Here is a 23715-nt window from a genome sequence, read left to right as displayed (position 1 = left end):
CCCCTCTCCCGTCCGTGCATCCACCGGTTTCACCAGCCTCCAGCTCCGGTCCAGGAACCCGTTCCAAGCTACTTCAGGGTCTCCCTCTCTCAACCATTTACCCTCATCCGACTCGTCGAGCACCCGAGATCATCAGGTGACGAACAAATGTCTTCTAGGCTGCATCATCTATTCATCTTGCTGCTATTTGTGAAGAAGGTTATGGGCATTTCTAGCAAAACATGCTTAAACAGAACCAAAATGAAAGGAAAAATCTATCCAACTCAGGTAGGGAACAGCATATGTAAAGGTTGTGTTTGGATTATGTTCTTAAAAAAGAAATATAAAGTCAAAGATATCAAGACAGATGGATAAAGACGGATTTGTGAAGTATAAAAAACTACTACAAGAATTTTCTGTTTTCAGCATAAGTAATTATTTCTGCTTCTATCTTCCTAACCAAAGTTTCTATCTCTGCTATATTTGTATTTATGATTAGCAGAGTTAATTAGTAAATCTTTAGTAATCTAGATAACCCAAGACATATCATCCTTTTCTCCAAAGCCATCCACCCAAGTCTGATGTATGTGCATCCAGGTAAACTGATCCTCTGCATCAATCTGCCGAAATATAGGTAGGTAAAAATGAAATTGTAGAATACTAATGAGGTAATTCCAAAAAAGGAAATTAAGAACAAACGTTGACATTGATACCTTCGAATTCACCAAAACCTTTGTTGAACAACACCTCAACTCGTTCCCTGCTTTTGGACAACAGAGGACAAAATAAACTCTCAACAGTTCAAACAATGATGATTATGTATGCAACAAAGAGAAAATGAACAAACGAGAATCATTTTTGTACTAATCAAGCAGCGCAAGTTCCCTAAAGTACAATATGAATATGATTAATGAAAAGTTTAAAAAAGAAAATATAATGACAAACAAAAAGAATTGAAAATTGCCTTGCAACGAAAATGAGGCAAGTTATAAGCAAATGAAAATCAGGATTCATGCAAATCATAAATATTTAATATCAGAAAATGTCACAAGTTTCTGTAGAATAAGGCAATAAGCTGTGCACACTCTCCTATAAGTTGGTCATAACCTTGTGGCTAAATAAGGATGTCTTTACCAACACATGGTTGGTTGGAGTGGAGTGGCATACACTCCTTTCACTTAACTAGTGATTTCAGGTTTGATTTGATGGCATGGAAAATCGGTTCTGGGTGAGCCATGCCAGCTATGGAATCTCAAATGCTCAAATAGGATTGCCTCTAATATGAAGATACTTATGGTTTCACCCAAAAAATAAGGATATCACTCATGTATCACTTAGTTATGGTCATAAATACTGATAAAATTTTGTTGTGCCACCTTCAAATGCTGATTGATTGATAATTAGTATCTAATGATATATAGGAAATATAGTTATATTAACCAGCAGTATAGGAATAAGAACTTTCCAGAAACTTAAGATACAATCGAAAGAAACACAATTACTTCTACAGTTTTTATGAATTACGAAAGAATACATCATGCTTTGACTCTCATTGATTCTGATTTGTTTTAGTTGGGAAACAGGTGCCATTTATCTTTTAACTGTCAAATAGTCTTTCTGGTATCTTACTATATCTAACTTAAGAATACCAAAGAAGATGCAAGCTAGAATAATATAAAGATCATCGGTAACAGAATTTAAGACTAATAAACTAATATATGATATAAATATCACCTGATAACTCCCACTTGTCAAATTTGACTAGCCATGAGCCTGAACTAACCATTGAAGTAGATATACGATCAACCCAAACCCGGAATTCTACTCCCTGCTTGTCACCAAACAAATTTACTATAGTATCTGTTAGCTGGTGTATAGGTTGGTCAACTCCAGAGGGATGGACAAAATTTCCAGTGGAATGCTGCAAAAACCCAAATTTAAGGGAGAGAAAAATATTGGCAACCCTTCAATTATCAAAACTGAAAACTCCTCTAGCTTCAAATTGTAAACACCTCTCATTCAAATTTTTTTAAAAATAAAAAATCAGGAGAGTTTTAATGGCTGCACCCGGGTTTGTAATAGGAAATAGTGTAAAAAGGCAAACATAAACTGAAGCAAAGGAGCAACCAAATAGGGAATCAACTAACCAACAAGAAACTAAGCAAAAAAGTGTGATCACCTCCGCTGTATTTATCTTAAAAGTTAAAACAATTTCTTTCCCTTACTATTATCTAACTACCAATTATTATCAACTAGTATCACATCACTTTTCTTGGCCCTGTGGGAACCTACTATACTGAAGCTGCTTTGGAAGTAGGAATGGACAACTTGGAGAAGCGGATGGATGATGTTGGAAATAGAGTTGGCCACCCAGAGAATATGATCATTGTAACTAGTTGTATAGAATATTAGCACTAATAGGAAAGGTCACTCTGATTTAATTATAACTATTGACTATATCTCCTCCGTATATATCTTCCACTACCAATATCAATAACAAGTCAGTTTTCTATTCTCACTTGTTGACAGGGGAAGGAACCGCTCGCGCACACTTAGTCACCAGCGTGACAAGCACCTGAAGGGGTGGACATGTTTGAATGGTGGCATTCCGAGGAGTGCTACTCAAGCTTGTCATCACCTCCAACATACAAGAAACCACAACTATTGTTCGTGGGATAGTAAGGATAGTACTTGTTTTTCTCATGCAATGGGTCTTCATATTACAGGAGATGAAACCAAATGGAATAGCCAACCACCAAAGAATCATATGACCTCGTGTACACTAAGCCTTTCCTAGTGGTTTTAATACCCTAGCAGTTTTAATTACTCAATATCACTGATCCATGTAATGAAGATTCATCCAAGCCTTACAGTGCTTGTGGCAAACAGTTCTATCATTTCACATTCATCCATTCAAGGGACTAGCTCTGACTGGTTTCAGAATGAATTTAAAACTAATTCAGAGTTTTACTGGAGAACTTACAATGATTGATTTTAAATATTGCACATACTCCTCAGAATTTTCAACCTCTGCACGCCTCCATCTCTCATAAAACAAGTAGAACATCACTACCTCATGGCAAGGCCTAAGAGATTTCCTGTTGTACATAGAGTCCCTAATATCTCTTGGAGACACATTTGGACCTAAAGAGAATTTACTAATTGCTTGGATAATACCATCTGCACATCTCTCAGTTGCATGAATGATTTTAGGACTGCCTGCTGCATTTTCAGCATACCACTGAAGCAACTCTTCCTGTGCATTACTTACCTGAAAATTAAGGGTATTGGTTTTAACAGTAACATCAGAATAAGGAAACAAAGTAGACATAAATATGGTGAGTTTAGTAATTATAATTTCAGCAAACCATGACACCATATACTCCAGGCACAGTGAAGAGTTCAGCATCATTTCCAGAATCACCACAAACAAGAGTGTTGAGTGGTCTTGATCCATCAGCTTTTAACTTTCCCAGTAAAAATTCAAGAGCCTGTCCTTTGCCAGCAGCTTGGGGTAATATATCCAAAGCAATACCATTGCTATATATAATTTTCACATCTAACTGGGAAAGATAAGGAATTACATCAAAAGTAACAACAGCACATCTTTAACATTGTAATAAAACATCAGATGAAAACTACTTATGTGTCTGTTTATGTATACCTCTTTGTCTGTACACACACAGGCAAAAGGCAAGGCCTTTGAATGAAGTTGACAAAGTCTTGCCATTATGGTTGTTTATGAACTATAATCTTACCCCACGTTTTTCAAGACATCTCGAGAGAGTTTGCATGACTTTTGAGGCCTTCGTTTTATCCAAATAAAAGCTAACCTTGTGAGGCCTTTGCTCAGTTTCAGACTGCAATTACTCCAAAAATGTCAAATTCAGCAAGTTGTTAAGTGAATATAATATTCTGCTCTTTTTTCCCCCCTTTAAAAAAAATCATTCATTTAAGGTCATTCTCCTTAGCATGATTCAATAGATAAGAACTGATATGCATGTTAAGCATCTTAATTTCTATCAATAGATTTATATAATAGATACATACTTGAAGAACAAGCTCAGGTAACCTAGCTGTTTCCTCCAACACTATGTCTCGGTTCCACTTATGATTCAGATAATGTTCCCATCTGTCATCTGGTACCATGGATTCACCATATGTAATCTCAGTTCCCACGGACATTATTGTTATGTCAGGGGTCAATAAAGGTTTCTGCTTTCTTAGCTCGCAATATATAGTAGGCGATCTCCCAGTGGAGAAGACTAGAAGAGAATTATGACGATAATAAGCTTCCCATAGTGCATTAAACCTTAGAAGAGCTAGGTTCTCGGGATCATCATGGTCTACCTGCAAGTGCAACAACAGAAACAAGCTTCATCACATTTCACCGAGCATCATCTCTAAGATCACCATAAAAAAATATGATAGCTACCATTGTGAAATCAAGATCTGATACTATCATAAGATTGGCAGAACCATTGAGCTGATCCATTAGTTTTTATTCTTCTTCACTGACGGAATTTCCCCAAGGTTTACCTTGTAAGAATCTTCAACAGTATGCACCTGCACAATTTCCACCATGCTAGTTTCAAAATTATTCAATTCAGGGTCCTAATCTCTCTTCAAAATCCGAAACAGACAAAGCTCTATCATACAATGCTTCCAAATAAAAAGCAGAAAAATAACATTATAACCCAGAAAATAAAAGATCTCTGGTGCAAGTTCAAGACCATAATCTCACAAAAAAGAGCTCACAAGAAGTAAATCCAAGCACAACAAGGGTTGTTATAAATAAAAATTGTATCTGCTCATCAATTAAAACATGAATCTTGAAATAATTATTAGTTTATCCCTGGAATTGGATATCCCAAAAACTCATTTTTCAAGCGTGCTGTTAAATTGACAATTTAGCAAATACAGATACTAAACTCTGCCACACTAAAGATGATATCCGGCATTACTTGACAGTTAAAGCTAGAGGCTATAGGCTTTAATTAATCCAAGACATTCGGATTCCGGACAAACTGTTGATATATAAGTTGATAGTGTGAGAAGTGCATATTGAATAAGGACACTGAAGTGTGAGTTGTGCTGATTCAACATGATGGTTAAAACAGTTAGAAAGCTAGAGGATCAGTTAGAGGTTGTTATCTTTAGTGACAGATATTGAAATCTAGTTGGTTAACTTAAAGCAAGTTGCAGAGTTAGCTAGGTTCACTAAGATAAGCTAGATATTTTTATATATAAGTAGAACCTCCATTACAGCAGAACCTCCATTTCACTCAATAAATCTACAGCTCAGAATAGATTTCAACACAAACAGAATTATTTACACCTAGAACTTGCAACAGTAAAAAAAAAAATGAGAGATTTTTTCGGCCATACTGGAAGCACATTAACGTCTATTGAAGCTTCAAGGAATTACCCGTAGACAAATTTGGTTCAATCGAAATTCAGCAACAAATTTGACTCACGTGTGATTGCATTGAGGAATAAATAATAAATAAATAAGATAGCATATGCACATCTAAACTACATGGTTTCCAAATTATACAAACCTAAGGATGGAGAAACGACGTAAGCCAGAATTGCATTTCATGTTCCAAATGATTGCGGAGGTGATGAAAAAGAAAAAGAACGCAACCGGATATATATATATATATAAAAGGCAAGGAGATATTGAACGAGAAACTCACAAACAGTGTGAGTAAATAAAGAAAGAAAGGAATAGGAATTTAAAGAAAATAAAAATAAAATGATTTCGATGTAATAAATTGGAAAGCATAGCTCACCGTTTTCTGCTGAGAGGAAAAGCTGGTTATCACTCAAGAAGGTACTGCAGTTGAGAGGGGGCATTTTCCGTTGGTGCCGTCCAAATTGGTTATCAGTGAATCTAAGCGTAAAGCAAAGATTCCTCACTAACAGTAACACATTGTTTGGATGGGTGAATATGGATGGAAAGAAAATACGAAGAAAGAAAATGAATGGAAATGTGAGTTTTTTATTGTTTGGATGAGGAAGGAAAATAAAGTGGAAAGAAAAAAATTGATGTGGGATTCATAAAAATATTTTTTTTAATAATGAGATGAAAATAGAAGGAAAATGTGTAATAAGTGTAAAATTATCAATTTGTCCTTTGATTAATTAAAAAAATAAAAGATATAAGGATATTAATATAATTTTCTTCTATTATAATTATAGTTAGTTATTGTTTTTTTTTTACGTTCCTTCTCTCTTCATAACATGATTTTCTTCTTTCTTCTATTTTGTTGCAATATTTCAATTTGTATCTGCAGAAAAAAAGAATTCAAAGTTCAGTAACCGTAATTTCTTTTTCAATTGTAACACATTTAAAATTATTAAGATACAAAAAATGATTTTAAAACATATCTAAAATCATAAATCTAAAATTTAAATTTAAATATTAAAAAATAATTGTAACACATCTAAAATTATAAAGTGATACACAGAATATTTCTAAAACACATTCAAAATTGTTAGAGATATAACAATTAGTATTACCTTTTCTTATCAGCTTAAACTTTTAAGATGAGTGGTTTCATAATATGGTATCAGAACTCTATGCCCGAAAGGTCAAGATTTCGATCCTTACTGAACTCCCAACTTAACCTTTTGGTATTTGGGATGAGTTGTTTCATAATAAAAATCATTAGCGACGTTGATAAAACCCTTAAGATTTACTTTTAAATTTTTACTAAATTTATATTTTTCGAAGTGTATTTAAATGATAATATGTTAATAATTAAAAATAATAAAACTAAAACAGAAAATTTAAATTTTAAATTTTAGTTTTATTTAGTTTGTATTTTAGAGGTTTTTTTTTTTGTTTTTGGTTAAGGTATTTTAGATGTTGTTAAGTCAAAAAATTAACTAACATAATTGATGATGACAAACATTAGATTATTGGGCTAATTATCCAATTAGTTTTAATTGAATTTGGTCAAGTGTTGCAGGCCAAAAAGAAATAAAGAAGCAGCCCAATAGGATGGAGATCAAACCAGAAATACAAACGGGCTATAACTCACTTAAACCCCAAATTGATTGAGATAGGAATTCAAAATGTGCTGAATGGTAAGTGAATATAATCCAAGTCCAAGTCATCCCTCTCTAGCTGAATTCTCCAAGGAGTAAAGCAAAATGAATCAAACGGGCCAAGCAAATCAAACCTGATCCAAGCCTGATTGTTTCTCTCATTCAAACCCTTCTAATTTGCTCTCACCAAAAGCAACGTACACCTTTTCCTATTCAGTCAGAACTCAGAAAGAGAAAAAGAAAGCTTAGTCTCTAAGTTGTTCACCAAAGAAGCAAGAAAGAGAAGGTTAAGCAAAAGGTTGAAGTCTAATCACCGACATCAAACTATATCAAGAAGTCAGAAGCTAAAAGTGTGTCTTGGGGATCAAGTTGATTTTCAATGGCCAATATCTGGGTTTACCATTGAAGATATCTGTTTCTGCTGTTCTGTGGCTTTCGGTCAACAAGAGAAGGTCAGAACCAAAGTTCCTACTTTGAGGATTAATGGAAAAAAAGTGAGTTGGTGATTTAGTGAAGCACAAAGCTCGAGAGTTGACCTAGGAGAGAGCAACTCAGTAACATGCAAGGAGATACAAAAGAAGTTGGTTCACCATTCAGAAGCCAAGGAGAGATAACCAGTGTTTTGAGGTGTATGTTCTGAAAAGAGTTCTTTAAAGAAGTTCATCTACTTGGACAGTGCTTCCTAGTCAAAGGAGCATTCCGCCAGAATGAAGAACTGAATCAGAGGCTAGCTAATCTGGTTTATCACATAGCAAAGAGGCTATTGAAGCATAAATCTCCTTCATATTTTACAAATTGTAATTTTCTTTTTAATGTTTATCTTTCTGTAATTTCTTGAGGTAAAAGGCTGAATGAGAGAGTCATTGAAAAAGCCTAAGAGTTGAAAAAGGCAGAGAGATACACATGAGTGAAAAGCCTAGAGTTATTTCAGATTTCTTTAGGTTATGTATGTGTCTTGTATCTTGTACCTGTGAGGTACCCCTTTCTTAGTTGGGTGAGCACTAAGAGTGAAGAGTTAGGTATTAGCATAACCAAGTCAAGTTAGGTTAGAACTTGAGTGTGAAAGGATTGTGTCAATCCTATGGAATTGGTGTATATAATACTTTAACTATAGTGGAAATTCCACCACTATTGTGGTGGAGACTGGACATAGGTTGCATTGCACAAGGCAACCGAATCAGGATGCATGTTGGTGTCAGCTTCTCTCTTCCCTGCTCTGTTCTGTTTTTCTGATATTCATGAGACAAAATGAAATTGTCTCATAAATTTTTCGCTGCTAAGTTCAAACAGATTCAGATTGCAAGTTTGTTTTAAAAGGGTTATTTCAGTAACTTAAAAGAATGTCATAGATTCAACTCCCCTTCTCTAAACTTTCTACAACCTTCAATTGGTATCAGGAGCCATGGTCTCAAGAATCAAGCTTCACCAATTGGAGCAAAGGTCCAATGGCGAACAACTTGGGTACAACCACGGTTTCCTACACTCTAACTGAACGCCAGTCAAACAATAGGCCTCCCTTCTTCGACGGAAAGAACTATGCCTATTGGAAAGAGATGATGAGGATCTTTATCCAATCCATTGACTACAACATATGGAAGATCATTGTGAGCGGTCCCAAGATTCCAACAAAAATAAGTGCTGATGGAGTGGTGACTCCAAAAGAAGGAGCTAAATGGAATGAGGATGACAAGAAGAAGATGGAGCTGAATGCTAAAGCCATCAACCTTCTTCACTGTGCTATCAGCTTTAAAGAGTACCGAAAGGTGTCTAGATGTAAGACAGCCAAAGAAATCTGGGAAAAACTCCAGGTTACACACGAAGGCACTAAATAGGTCAAAGAAACGAGGATTGATATGCTGCGAAAAGAATACGAGATGTTTAATATGAAGGATGGAGAAAGCATTGATGAAGTGTTTGAGAGATTCTCAATCATAACCTTGATGCTATGGGTACAAACTACTCAGAACAAACTCTAGTGAGAAAACTCCTTAGGAGCCTCACAAAAGAATGGGAAACCACTGCCACTGTCCTAGTCGAGAGCAATAACCTAAGCCCAATAACCTATGATGAGCTGAGAGGAAAACTCCTTGCCTATGAAACCACACACACAAATCCAGACTCAAAGAAAATGGGAATAGCCCTCAAGTCAAAAATAGAATCAAAAGAGAGTGGGTCTAGTGATGGTATTTCAGATGATGAGCTTATATTTTTTGTTAGGAGACTTAGAAGGATGATGAAGAACAAGGGAAAGTACAAGGGTTCAAGCTCAAAGGAACACAAGATGGACTGGAGTAAGGTGACTTTTCATCATTGCAAGGAGGCTGGATATTTCAAGCAAAACTGTCTGAAGCTTAAGAAGGAGGACAAAGGGAAGAAAGAAAAGAAGAGAGTGCTCATGGCATCTTGGGAGGAGCTTGAAAATGATTCGAATGAAGAAGAAGATTCTGAAGGTGAAGACAAAATTTGCTTCATGGCTGGTAATGATCATCTTGATGAGGTAAATTATTATGACTTGTCCATAGATGATTTATATGCTATAATTGATGATCTTACACTAAATTTCTCAAAACTATTGGATAAGTACAATAAATGCAGATCTGAAAAAGATGTGTTAAAAGTTAAAAATGATTTTTTAAGAGAAAAGGTAAAAGAAACTGAATGTGCTTTGGATATTATTGAAGAAAATAGATTTCTAAAATTTGAACTTGAAAAACTAAAAGGAAAGCACATTGTGGATCCTTCTCAAGAGCTTGTTGCTGAAAATGAAAGACTGAATGAAATGTTTAAAAAGCTGAATGGTGATTTAGCAAAATTTGCACAAAGTTCTAGTAACTTGGACAAATTACTTGCAAGTCAAAGACCATTGTTTGAAAAATCTAGTTTAGGCTCTGTAACCAAGGAAAGTGCAATTTTCAATAATTCCTCTATGAAATTTGTGACTTTGATGACTGTGCATCATGTTATGTTTTTCTATACTTTTTCATATAAAAATCAATTCATAATGCTTAATTATGGGAGTGTTTTGGTGATTAAATTGAATATTACTTTGATTGCTTGAGTTAATAAATTTTGTAGAAAATGATAGAAAAAGAAGCAATAAAAGCACTAATAGAGTAAGCACACTCCCAAGGTGGCAAAAGAGTTGGAAACAAACTCAAAGAAAAGCAAAGAGGATTTGCAATCCTGACCTCTTCACACTTCAACAAGAATAACTCGAGTTACAAAGCTTCAAATGAAATAATCTCAGTGCCATTGGAAAGTAGACTTCCAGAGCTTTCTAACCATATATAATACTCTATAGTGGACACTGATTTGGGGGGACAAATTGCTATTCGTTTAGCTTCACAATTTCAGCATAAAACAAGTCCCTGCACTTCGCCAGACTGACCTTTTCACCTTCAAAAGATCATAACTTGGGCTAGAGAAGTCCAAATGACATGCTTCTAGTGGTGCTGGAAAGCTGAGATCTAGGGCTTTCCAATAATATATAATAGTCTATAGTGGGCATTCATTTTGGGAATGCAACAGACCAATCATTCAGCAAGCAAGGTTTCCCAAACCTTCACAAGCCCAAAATGCCACTTCAATGACACTCCGCATTAGGTCACTTCCAAATACTCCAATTCCTTCATTTATTCTTCAATGTTTCAAACTTCTATGAAGGGAATTAAAAGTTCACAAGCCCAAGTCAAGACACAATTAACAATCAATCAAGGCCACAAGAATCATCTAGAAGTAATTAGGAAATTTGCATTTGATTTTAATTTCATTTAAATTTGTAATTTAGATAGCTTATAAATAGGACCTTAGCTTCATCATTTGACACATACCATGGAGGGGTGGAGGTGACTCCACTCCCCTTTTACTCTCATTCTCTTCTCTTCTTCCATTTTCTTTTATACACACTTTTGTAAATATTTTGCTATGAGTTTCTAATTTCCAACATTTGGGAAAGAGAGCTCTATTGCAATTTAATGGGTTGATTTATTTTCATTCTTCATCTTCAATTTTTCTTTCATTGTTTCTTTAGAGAGAGTCTTTGTGCTTCAAAGATCTAATTACTATCGAGAGAGGGATTAGATCTATTTGAATTCTATGATTAACTTGGGAAAGGAGTCATAGAATTTAGTTTGAGGCTCCTTTCTCACAACTCTCTTGATTGATAATTCTTAGCTTGATATGTGAGATGTAATCACTTTGAATTGAAATCTTGAGGGTTGTGTGGCTCTAAATTAGAGACCATACTTAATCTCTTCTCATGAGTAATTAGATCAAGAGACTGGCAATTGATCAAGTTAAGAGAAATCAAATCACCAAGAGATTGGGGTTTGAATACTTATGATTTGCCAAGAGATCAATGATTGCATGATTGAAGGGAGATGAGAATTGTTGATCTTGAGAATGCAATATCTCTTGATCCCAATGTTAATTTCATTCTTAATTCTTGTTATTTACTTCTTGTCTTTAATTCTTGTCATTCAATTGTTCTCTTTAAATTCTTGTCATTTACTTATGCACATTTATGGCTTTATTTACTTTTGCACATTTATGCCTTCCAAGTGTTTGTAGAAATGCTCCACTTGGTTTTACTTTCTAGTCATTTACTTTCTTGCACTTTACTTTCTTGTACTTTCCATTCCTTACAATTTACATTCTTGTACTTTAATTTTCAGCACTTTAATTTCTTGTCATTTACTTTCCTTGCACTTTATTGCTTTCATTTAATTTCAAGTCATTTACATTTTTTGTTGCTTATCACTTAAACTTGAATCGTCTAACTAGAATAATTAATCAACTATTGCTTGCTTAATCCATTAATCCTCGTGGGATCGACCTCGCTCTAAGTGAGTTTTACTACTTGATACGACCCGGTATACTTGCCGGTAGTTATTACGGAGAATTAATTTTTCCGTATCAGGCTTCTTCATCAAATACTAAATCCATATCCAACAAATCTGGTATTGGATATGTTCCCACACTTGAGGAGAAATTTGATGAAGTTTACACCAGTGAAACCGAGCATTCACCAAGAACTGAACCTACTTCAAACAGGTCAAGTTTGGGATACATTTTGAATAATGAGGTTGCTTTCAAAAAACCACCATTTTACAACAAAACCTCATATTCAAAAAGTCCAAAAGTCTTTAAAATTTCTGGTTGGAATGCCTTTGCAAAGAGGAACAATTATAACAAAAATCAGTTTGTCAAAAGAAATGCACCTCTTCTAAAAACCAGAAAATTTCAGTCCTTTAATCATTTCCTGCAAAATAAATCACCTCAATTTCAGCAAATATGCATCAGATAATCAATGTTTTAATTGCAAGAAATTTGGTCACTCATATCTACAATGCTTCATTGAAAAAAGAATTGTAAGAAACCAAATTTATAATATTGTGTGTGATTTCAATGAACTTGGGCAACCAAGATGGATTAACTTCAAAGGATCTAAATTAATTTGGATACCTAAGGTTACTTGAAGTTTTTATTGCAAATTTGCCTAGCATCCAAGAACAAAAGGGATATGTGGTACTTGGATAGCGGATGCTCAAGGCATATGACTGGAAGGTCAACTTTCTTCATCAAACTAAACAAGTATGATGGAGGTTTTGTGACTTTTGGAGATGATGGTAAAGGTAAAATAGTGGCTGTTAGAAAAGTAGGTAATAATCACTCCACTTTCATTGATGATGTCTTTTTGGTGAATGGCTTGAGGCACAACCTTTTGAGTATAAGTCAACTTTGTGATCTAGGATATTTAGTGACTTTCAAAAGACTTGAATGTTGTGTGGTAAATGAAAATACTAATGAATTACTTTTTGTTGCTAAGCGTTGCAATAATGTGTATGGACTTACCCTTGATGAACTAAAGGATCAAAATGTAGCTTGTTTTCATTCTAAAGAATATGAAAAGTGGCTATGGCACAAGAGAATGGGTCATGCAAGCATGTTTCAAATAAACAAACTTGTAAAGAAAGGTTTAGTAAGAAGTCTTCCTTTGACAAGGTTTGACAAAGACATCACTTGTGATGCTTGCCAAATGGGAAAACAAACAAAAAGTTCATTTAAGTCAAAGGAAGGCATCTCTACAAAAAGGCCATTTGAATTGCTACATATTGATTTATTTGGTCCAACAAGAACTCAAAGCCTAGGTGGTAAACATTATGATTTAGTGATTGTGGATGACTATACTAGCTTTGGTTGGGTTTTATTTCTTGCACACAAAAATGAAGCCTTTTCGGCCTTTGAAGCTTTTAGCAAGAAAATTCAAAATGAAAAGGATTTAAAGATCTCTTCTATAAGAAGTGATCATGGAACTGAATTTGAAAACTATTTGTTTGAATCCTTTTGTGAGAAATTTGGAATATCTCACAACTTCTCTTGTCCAAGAACACCACAACAAAATGGTGTTGTGGAAAAAAGAAATAGAAGCATTCAAGAAATGATAAGAGCTATGTTTTGTGAGAGCAATGTTCCAAAATTCCTTTGGGCTGAAGCGGTTAACACGGCTTGCCACATTTTGAATATAACCATCATAAGAAAAATTTTGAAGAAAACTCCTTATGAACTTTGGAAAGGTTACCCACCAAACTTGGACTACTTGCACATCTTTGGATGCAAATGCTTTGTTCTTAATAACAAAGATAATTTGGAAAAATTTGATCCAAAGGCGTATGAGTGTTTGTTTGTAGGATATTTCACAACTAGTAAAGCATATAGGGTTTATCATCAAGATGCTAGGATAATTGAGGAGTCCATACATGTTACATTTTGTGATACTAATTTGGTTCAAAATATTTTGAAAGACTGTGATGTAGGAATCAAGCTCAAAAGGATGATGAAACTGCACAAAATCATGAAGATGGAAATTCTGGACAAGCTGAACCAAAAACTGCAGTTGCTGAAAATTTAAGAGACAATTCTATTTTGTCTCATAAATCTGAAGGAGATCCTGAAACCACCAGTTCCCTTAATCCATTGGTGACTGAATCTGCCTTCAAGTCCACCAGACCTCGTGAATGGAGATTCTTGAAGAATTATCCTGAGAAATTTGTCATTGGGGATGTCTCTCATGGGGTTAAAACTCAGTCTTCAACTAAAAAGGCAAGTGAAGAGTCAAACGTTGCTCTTCTCTCTCAAATGGAGCCCGAGAATGTCAAGGAAGCCCTTGATGACCCTTCTTGGGTAAAGGTAATGGAGGATGAGCTTCATGAGTTTGAGAATAACCAAGTTTGGATATTGGTTCCAAGACCGAATGGAAAGAAAGTGACTGGCACCAAGTGGATATTTCAGAACAAGCTAGGAGAGGATGGTAGCATTGCAAGAAACAAAGCAAGGCTAATGGCACAAGGATATGACCAAGAAGAAGGAATAGACTTTGATGAATCTTTGTCCCTGTTGCCCGAATGGAAGCCATAAGATTTCTGTTAGTCTATGCTGCCTTTTGTGGTTTTAAATTATATCAAATAGATGTGAAATGTGCATTCTTAAATGGTGTGATAGATAGAGAAGTGTATGTGGAGCAGCCACCGGGTTTTGAAAATAAAGAATTTTCCAACCATGTTTTCAAATTATCAAAAGCTCTCTATGGTTTGAGACAAGCTCCTAGAGCTTGGTATGAGAGACTTAACACTTTTGTTTTGAAAAATGATCTTCAAAGAGGCACCACAGACACAACTCTATTTATCAAGAACTCTAACGATTCTTTCATTCTAGTTCAAATATATGTTGATGACATTATTTTTGGATCAGCCAATGAATCCCTTTGTATTGAATTTGGAGAATCATGACAAGTGAATTTGACATGAGTATGATGGGTGAACTTAATTTTTTTCTTGGGCTACAAATTAAACAAACTAAAAATGGTATTTTCATTCATCAAGAAAAGTATGCCAAGGAACTAGTTAAGAAATTTGGTATGAAAAATGTCAAACCCATAGGAACTCCCAGCACCCCAATTCAAAATTAGACAAGGGAGAAACTAAGAAAGATGTAGATGAGACTAGGTATAGAGGAATGATTGGTTCTCTTATGTACTTAACTTCCTTTAGACCTGATATTGTGCAAAGTGTTGGAATGTGTTCTTGATTCCAATCAAAACCAAAAGAGTTTCATCTTTCTGCAGTAAAGAGGATCATTAGATATGTTCATGGCACATCTAATTTTGGTCTTTGGTATCCTAAGATTGATGATTTTTCTACAGTTGGTTATTGTGATGCAGATTTTGCCGGTGATAGAGTTGATAGAAGGAGCACATCAGGCTTATGTTGCTTCCTTGGAAAGTCCTTGAATGTTTGGTCTAGTAAGAAGCAGCCAACAATGGCTTTATCCACTGCTGAGGCTGAGTATATAGCTGCATCTTCTTGTTGTTCTCAGCTCATGTAGTTAAAAACACAGCTAGCTGATTACAAATTAAATGCTGAAAATATTCCCTTGTTGTGTGATAATATGAGTGCCATTAATATTTCTAAAGTTCCAGTTTTGCACTCTATGACTAAACATATTGAAGTAAAATTTCACTCAATAAGAGAACATGTCCAAAAGAGAGATATTAGCATTCAATTTGTTAAATTAGATGAGCAATTAGCTAATATTTTCACTAAACCACTAGCTGAGGACAGATTTTGCATGTTTAGGACTAGTCTAGGGATTTTAAGCCATGATTCATTGTTTGAAAATTGATGATGTGTTTGTTGGAGTTTTTGTCTTATAAACAGGTATGAGACAATTCTGGACAGTGAAGAACTTTCTCTTCAATCAGCGTTCACAGGTCTTGTTGCAAGGATAGAGTCATCTGGGCCAACCTCAAAATCAGAACATGGGTGACTATATGTTTCCTTAATTCACACCACCTCTGGACCCAATATGGGTGCTACATATTTTTGTTTTTTTTTGTTGGCTCGTGTGTTCAGTTTATTTTTTTGTCATTAAGTCCAAAAGGATTCCAAATTTTTAAAATTAATTCCATTTTATTTTTTAAATAAAATCAAATCTTTCTTTTTATGATGTCAAGTCCCTTCAAGTCAAATCAGAGGTGATGCAGTTGTATGGTTTAAGAAATTTTCTTTTTGGTACGGTTACCAATACTTCTTTTTCTCCCTCCATAACTCCTCCAACCTTTCGGTTTCTCCCTACTACCTTTACTGCTTCTCTTCCTTCAAAAGTTTGAAACCAACCAAATGAGGAAGAAAACCATATCTCAAAAGCCTCCTCGTGAGAAAATATACAAGCTTCCTGCAAAACAAAAATCCTCAACTCGCTCTCAGGACCGAACCTTCACTCCATCTCCTTCTCCTCCTACCTCACCTCCTCGGTCTGATCCCATGGCAGGCACTAAGAACCCATCAAGGTTTCCTTCTTCAGCCAAGTAGACGCTACCACCAAAGGAACCTCCATCCAAACCTGGTTCGTCGAAGCCGAGTTTATCGAAAGGGAAACACCCAGTCGCGACTGAACCCTCCTCTGAGCCCACTCAACCTAAGACAAGGTCTGTTCCCTTGCGTTCTCAAAGAGGTAAACCTCGACTCCCTCTTAAATCAGTTAGAGAACTAGACATTGATCCCTTTGCACATAAATCCCATTTCATGACATCTCACTCCAACTATAATCCTTATAGATTTAAGTCTGCCATGAATAATGACTTTTATGAATGAGTTATTAAGTACCGTACCTTGTGTCCCTCTTTTCTTGTTGATTTGACAAACCTGAAAAAGAAAGGCTTTCTATTTGTTGAAAATTTGAAATTTTTAGACTGAAATCACATTTTTAACATCAAAAAGCCTGTTTACCCTCTTTTGGTCAAAGAGTTTTATGCTAACATGACATATCATGAGGGCAGTGTGAATTCTTATGTCAAGGGTTGAGATATTGTTTTAAATAATGAAACAATCAGTGATTCATTGAAATATACTGATGTTGGAACTTGTGCTTATACTTCTGTTAAGTGGGATGACGGAGTTGGTATTTCTTTCAATGATGCTTTGGCTCATATTTGTGAACATGTTTACTTGATTGATGGCATTACACCCACTCATAAAGCCCTAGGATATGAGCGTGTTCAGTTGCACCGAATTGTCAACCACATCATACTTCCTCAAAGTGGTTCATATCAAAGGGTATCCTATACTGAAACTCTTGTTTTGTATGCCCTGCTCACTAAAACAGAAATTTTTTTTGCTTATTTGATGGTTAGATACATGTTTGACTCTGTTAGAAGTGAGAAAGACAAAGCCCTTTCTTATGGCATGTTTCTAACTTGTATTTTTGAGCATTTTGGTGTTGACTTGTCTAATGAGAATTATGAAAATAGACATTCATATCTAAAGGGAGGTGGTGCAGTGAAACATCAAAAAGGACCTACTCGATCTGAGATAGTGGTTCTAGATGATGAAGATGATGAGTTCATTCCTAAGAAATCTCCTCTTCCTTCCACTGAGGGCACTTCCATCTCCACTGGACAAAAATCTGCTCTGTTCAATGTTGTTCAAGATGTAATCCAGGAGTTTGTCTCCCAATCCAATCACATGATTGCCATGAGTAAGGAACAAAGGAAGCTAGCAAGCAAGCATGAGAATTTCCTCCGAAAATCAAAGGATAGAGTGGCTGTATTTATGAAGTTCATTGATAATCTTCAACAAGATGAAGAGCATGCCACTGATGCTGATGAGGAAGCTGATTCGAAGGGAACGGGTTCAAATGCCTAGATTTGTCTCATGAAATTGCTGCTGTCTGCTTGTTTTTGTCTCATGAAAAATGTTTCTTTTGTTACTTTTGAACTACTTTTGTTATTTCGGATGACTGTAATACCTTAACAACTACTGCATTTACTTTAAATTAATTTGGTGTTTTAGACTGTGCATTAACACTCTCTTGCAGGTTTTAAGGTGCGAATTTTACTTGATGTTGACTTTGCTCCACCCTTGATGACAAAAGGGGGAGTAATAGCATGAGTAGTGAATTTTTTGGGTGAATTTAATTGCTGCTACTGAATTTTTTGTGATTTTTTATTGCTGGTGCCATAATGGTTTTGGCATGAAATTTGATTTGCAATTTTTGCTACTGCTGTGATTTTTTTTTTTTGCATGAAAATTAGAACTTGCTGTATATGATATGTTGCTAGTTTGCCCTTGTTAATATTGATGCTTTTTTTTTTTGTGCTGACATGATATGTTCAGTATTGGGCTGGATTTGTGGTGCTGATTGTTTAAACTTCCTTAGTCAAGATGAATTTGTGTAGCTCTTTATTGTGCTCTCTATAAGTATAATGTAAACAGGAACAAAAAGAAGAGCATAAATCTAGGGGGAGCTACTCTTGAAAAAGAAAGGGGGAGCAACCCATAAGCAAGAAACATCATTCAAAAGGGAAGTTTCTCAACTCTACTAAAATTCAATTCCTTTTGGTTAATGTTTAATTATGTTTGTCATCAAGGGAGAGATTGTTGAGTTAAGAAATTAACTAACATAATTGATGATGACAAACATTAGATTATTGGGCTAATTACCCAATTAGTTTTAATTGAATTTGGTTAAGTGTGGCAGGCCAAAAAAAAAGAAAGAAGCAGCCCAATAGGATGGAGATCAAACCAGAAACACAAACGGGCTATAACTCACTTAAAGCCCAAATTGATTGAGCAAGAAATTCAAAATGAGATGAATGGTAAGTGAATATAATCCAAGCCCAAGTCATCCCTCTCTAGCTGAATTCTCCAAGGAGTAAAGCAAAATGAATCAGACGGGCCAAGCAAATCAAACCTGATCTAAGTCTGATTATTTCTCTCATTCAAACCCTTCCAATTTGCTCTCACCAAAAGCAACGTACACCTTTTCCTATTCAGTCAGAACTCAAAAAGAAAAAAAGAAAGCTTAGTCCCTAAGTTGTTCACCAAAGAAGCAAGAAAGAGAAGGTTAAGGAAAATGTTAAAGTCTAATCACCCACATCAAACTGTATCAAGAAGCCAGAAGCTAAAAGTGTGTCTTAGGGATCAAGTTGTTTTTCAATGGCCAAGAGCTGGGTTTACCATTGAAGATATCTGTTTCTTCTGTTCTGTGGCTTTCGGTCAACAAGAGAAGGTCAGAACCAAAGTTCCTACTTTGAGGATTAATGGGAAAAAGTGAGTTGGTGATTTGGTGAAGCACAAAGCTCGAGAGTTGACCTAGGAGAGAGCAACTCAGTAACATGCAAGGAGATACAAAAGAAGTTGGTTCACCATTCAGAAGCCAAGGAGAGATAACCAATATTTTGAGGTGTATGTTCTGAGAAGGGTTCTCTGAAGAAGTTCATCTACTTGGACAGTGCTTCCTAGTCAAAGGAGCATTCTGCCAGAATGAAGAACTGAATCAGAGGCTAACTAATCTGGTTTATCACATAGCAAAGAGGCTATTGAAGCATCAATCTCCTTCATATTTTAAAGATTTTAATTTTCTTTTTAATGTTTATCTTTCTATAATTTTTTGAGGTAAAAGGCTGAATGAGAGAGTCATTGAAAAAGCCTAAGAGTTGAAAAAGGCAGAGAGATACACATGAGTGAAAAGCCTAGAGTTATTTCAGATTTCTTTAGGTTGTGTATGTGTCTTGTATCTTGTACCTGTGAGGTACCCCTTTCTTAGTTGGGTGAGCACTAAGAGTGAAGAGTTAGGTATTAGCATAACCAAGTCAAGTTAGGTTAGAACTTGAGTGTGAAAGGATTGTGTCAATCCTGTGAAATTGGTGTATGTAATACTTTAACTATAGTGGAAATTCCACCACTATTGTGGTGGAGATTGGACATAGGTTGCATTGCATAAGGCAACCGAACCAGGAGACATGTTGGTGTCAGCTTCTCTCTTCCCTGCTCTGTTCTGTTTTTCTGATATTCATGAGACAAAATGAAATTGTCTCATAAATTTTTCGCTGCTGTGTTCAAACAGATTCAGATTGCAACTTTGTTTTAAAAGGGTTATTTCAGTAACTTAAAAGAAGGTCATAGATTCAACTCCCCTTCTCTAAGCCTTCTACAACCTTTAGATGTATATTCAATTTTAAAAAGACACTAAATTTATTTAGATGCGTTTGTTTTACTTTTTTTTAAATTATTATAATAAAAGGCTGAATATTATACAATTTTTAAAGAATACCTAGTTGAATTGATCTTTTTTTTATGATGAGTCAGCAAATAGAATATTAAAGTGACAAAATATTATCACCCTAGACACTCTAACGAATAAGTGACATGATAATATTTGATTTTGAACCCCCATTTGCTCTCTGAAGTTTTAACCCATTTCTTCTTTTTGTCCTGTCTTTCTCTTCTTGTTTACCTTTTTTTTTCTTGTCTTTCACCCGACTCATTCCTTTTTTATGACCTCTCATTTCCACCCTCGGTCCATTGCATCCCTCACTCACCAATCACCATCAGTTTGTTGGCGTCGTCGCTCCCTCACTCAATTACGTCGCTTTCTCTTTGCCTCCCAACTCATCCTCTGCTTCTCTAGCCTCCGTGGCTCTGAACAAGTGAACCCTCCTCACCCTCACCTCTTATCCTCGAACTTCGCTACCTCCACTTTACCATCTTTCATCTTTTTTTAGAGTCTCCATCAATCTTTCCCAAAGCCTCTTTTTGTCAATAATGACTTGGTAGAGTAGATTTTTTTAAAGCCACAAATACTAAAATAATGAATGGCTGTAATTCTTTGGGTTGCATTATAAATAGAGCTTGCATAAGCTCTCATTTGCATCAACACAATAGTTTTGGGGTGAGATGGTTCCTATACAGTATAGCTTGGGGGTGATTACAGTAATTTTAATGTGTTTTTGAATTCCTAAATTCAACCCAATTCTGTTACCTGGATAGAGAGGATGAGATAGAAACTAGAATTATATCAAAACTATTACTTTAAATAGGTTGGATTAGAAGTTTGTACATTGTAGATCAAATCTATAAAATTTTATATCAATCTAAAATTATTAGACGTACTCTTTTATAGATCAAAATTGATAGTAATATATAATAGTTTCAACTAAAATATTTGGTAATGTATGATGCACGAATTTTGACATGGACACGGGACACGTCGACACGCGAATTTTAAAATTTTATATGACACGAGGACACACATACATATAAAATATAAAGTATTCTTTAGATAAATCATAATAATATTTTATTGATATTAAAATTTAAATTAAATTTTTTAATTATTTTTAATGTCTTAATTTAATTATATCAAGTATTTAAAATATTTTTTTGTTTTCATAAATAATAATATATACTATATCTAAATTTATTTTAAGAATATATGTTAAGAATAAGATTGGACGCGCTGACAAGTGATGGTATTTAGGTGTGTCCAGAGATGAATTTTTTATTTTTTATTAAGATACGGTTAGACACAGTAAACACGTGTATCAGACGAGTGTAGGTGAGTGTCGTGTTCGAAATGTGTCCGACACGCGGACACAGCAACTTAGCGAAGAACCCATGCTTTATATAGTTGGTAACCAAAGAAAATTAAGCAAAAACAGTCATAACTTGCCTTATTTAAACTTTTTTTTGTCTAAATAGAGGCTTTGTAATACCCTACCACACTAAGCTTTACGCTTAAGTCGTAAAACAGAGGTGGTGTGGTATTACGACCTCTAAATAAAATGAGTATATATATAATAGCAGAAGAATTATAATATGCTAGGAGCCTTGAAGAATAGAGAAAATAAAAATCGCGAAATAAAAGTGCAACGCTCAAGGTACGAGTTAACTTACGTGCTAAGAAAACTATAATTATTAAACATAAGATAACAGAAGTAGGAATAGAGTGCCAAAGATACAAAATAACAAGTTCCTAACTCAGCCCGCGAAGCCAAGACTGGCCGGAGAATATTTACACACACACACAGATAAAAAGAACAAGTTACGTGGAGAGAAAACTAAGTACATATATATACATCACTGTACAGCAAAACTACCCAGTAACCACTCCGTTTCAAGAGTCCAGACGCCTAACGAGATGCCTCTCGATCTGCATCTGAAAAACAATAACATAGTATGGAATGAGATCGGAGGTTGATGACATGTCATTATGTCATGTTTTTCTATGCTTTTTCATACAAGAAATTGATAATTAGTGCTTAAATATTGAATGCTTTTGTGCCTAAATGGTATATTTCTTTGATCTTTTGATTTTATAAACTTTGTAGGAAATAATATAAGAAGAATCATACTCCCATGGTGGCAAGAGAGTTGGAAACAAACTCAAAGAGGCTTCTGAGTTAAGCAAAGAGGATTTGCAACCTTGACCTCTTCACATTCCAACAAGAATAACTTAAGCTACAAAACTTCAAATGAGGTGATTTTAGTAGCATTGAAAAGTAGACATCTAGAGCTTTCCAAGAATATATGGTACTACATGGTGGACACTAAATCTGAGGAAGAAAACTTGCCTCGAAAGTGCATAGATGAACATGGTATCAACCTGCAGTAAGGCCAGATGACCTCTTCACATTCCAAAGGGGATAACTTGAACTATAGAGCTTGTAATGATACACTCTTAATTGCATTAGAAAGTAGACATCCAGAGCTTTCCAACGATATATAATAGTATGGGGTGAACTTCAAGGATGGGCCTCAGAAGCTGGTGCTAAGTTTGGCATCCAAACAGTGCCAATAGCGCTATATTTTGCCAATGAACGCTACGCTCTTTCTATGAGCGCTACGTTTTCTTAATAAGCGCTACGCTTTGAGCGCCAGCGGCCTCCAAATAGTACAACCATGCCTTCTTCAAAGGACCATAACTTGAGCTACAGATGTCCAATTGATGCGCTTCCAGTTGCGTTGGAAAGTTGACATTCAGAGCTTTCCAAAGATATATAGCAATCTATATTTGGCATGAAATTGAAGCACAAGTGAAAGACATCTTTAAGGCCCAAAAATCAACCAAACATGTGCTGGCCAAGGATCGAAGGGGGAGCGCTCAATCAAAAGCAAAGCGCTGCACAAGGGGAGCTTGAGGAGTGAGCACTACGTTCACTCTTTTTCACTTTTTCGGGCTTCCAAGCCAAGGAAGCAAGGCAAGGACACACCAAGGAGCACTAAGAGTGCTCAAATGTTGCAACGGAGCGCCCAAGAGGAGTGCTGGCCAAAGGGAAGCTAGGCAACGTTCAACAAGTTAACGTAGCATTCACTAATGCAACGCTATAGGAGGCAAGATGCATACCAACAATGCACGTGAAGAAGCATGCTTGGAGCAAGTGAACGTAGCGTTCACTTTCCTAACGAAGCGCTTCACTGGAGCCTCACTAAACACACCTTAACCCACCTGATCCAAATTCATCCAAGGCCAAATCCAAATCAATCCACTCTTCTTCAAGCCCAAAGCAAGTAAAACTCATGGACATCACTCAAAGGCACAAGACACAGAGAAGCTAGATTAGGAATTTCATTTTGTAATTTGTTTTGAATTTCAATTTCATTTTCATTTTTGTAAAGCCTATATAAAGGCATCAATTCCATTTCATTAGGAAGGCTGGCTCTGCTAGAGAGCAATAGGAGTAGGAGTAGAATAGAAAGCTTTCTTTGAAACACTTTTAATTTTCTGCACTCTTTACATTTCAAAAATCAATTCAGCTTTATGCAAATTTCATTTCCTGAAATTCTGTTCTTCTGCACTTTCACAATTTTGTTTCCTTTGAGCTTGATTTACTCTTCTACATTC

The 23715-nt window shown here is 35.5% G+C and overlaps 1 protein-coding gene across 5 annotated transcripts; it reads right to left on the bottom strand.

Annotated features, from left to right (window-relative positions):
- On the bottom strand, nucleotides 281–5899 carry LOC107623437 (sucrose-phosphatase 1). 5 transcript variants are annotated; one of them, XM_021113097.1, is made up of 9 exons: nucleotides 5775–5899; nucleotides 4415–4545; nucleotides 4030–4329; nucleotides 3738–3839; nucleotides 3348–3542; nucleotides 2963–3250; nucleotides 1714–1900; nucleotides 693–742; nucleotides 281–599 (listed from the first exon to the last, which is right to left on the bottom strand). In XM_021113097.1, the coding sequence occupies exons 2-9, from the start codon at nucleotides 4472–4474 to the stop codon at nucleotides 507–509; spliced, it is 1275 nt and encodes a 424-aa protein (XP_020968756.1). In that variant the 5' UTR covers nucleotides 4475–4545; nucleotides 5775–5899; the 3' UTR covers nucleotides 281–506. The 5 variants fall into 5 exon arrangements, with proteins under 5 accessions (XP_020968756.1, XP_016181175.1, XP_020968758.1 ...); XM_016325689.2 differs by having other exon boundaries at nucleotides 693–739; XM_021113099.1 differs by having other exon boundaries at nucleotides 1714–1807.

The sequence above is a fragment of the Arachis ipaensis genome, chromosome B10 (genome assembly GCF_000816755.2).
Source record: "Arachis ipaensis cultivar K30076 chromosome B10, Araip1.1, whole genome shotgun sequence".
Taxonomy (NCBI): Eukaryota; Viridiplantae; Streptophyta; class Magnoliopsida; order Fabales; family Fabaceae; genus Arachis; species Arachis ipaensis.
This window is presented reverse-complemented; position numbering and strand designations above follow the sequence as displayed.

Bases quoted from the DNA above. Each gene is read 5' to 3' on its own strand.
- LOC107623437 (XM_021113097.1), bottom strand. From the start codon at position 4,474: ATGGATCAGCTCAATGGTTCTGCCAATCTTATGATAGTATCAGATCTT. The intron at 1,901-2,962 runs GTAAGTTCTCCA...GGGTTTTTGCAG, and splicing joins AATATTTAAAATCAATCATT to CATTCCACTGGAAATTTTGT. The intron at 600-692 runs GTATCAATGTCA...ATATTTCGGCAG, and splicing joins AGGTTTTGGTGAATTCGAAG to ATTGATGCAGAGGATCAGTT.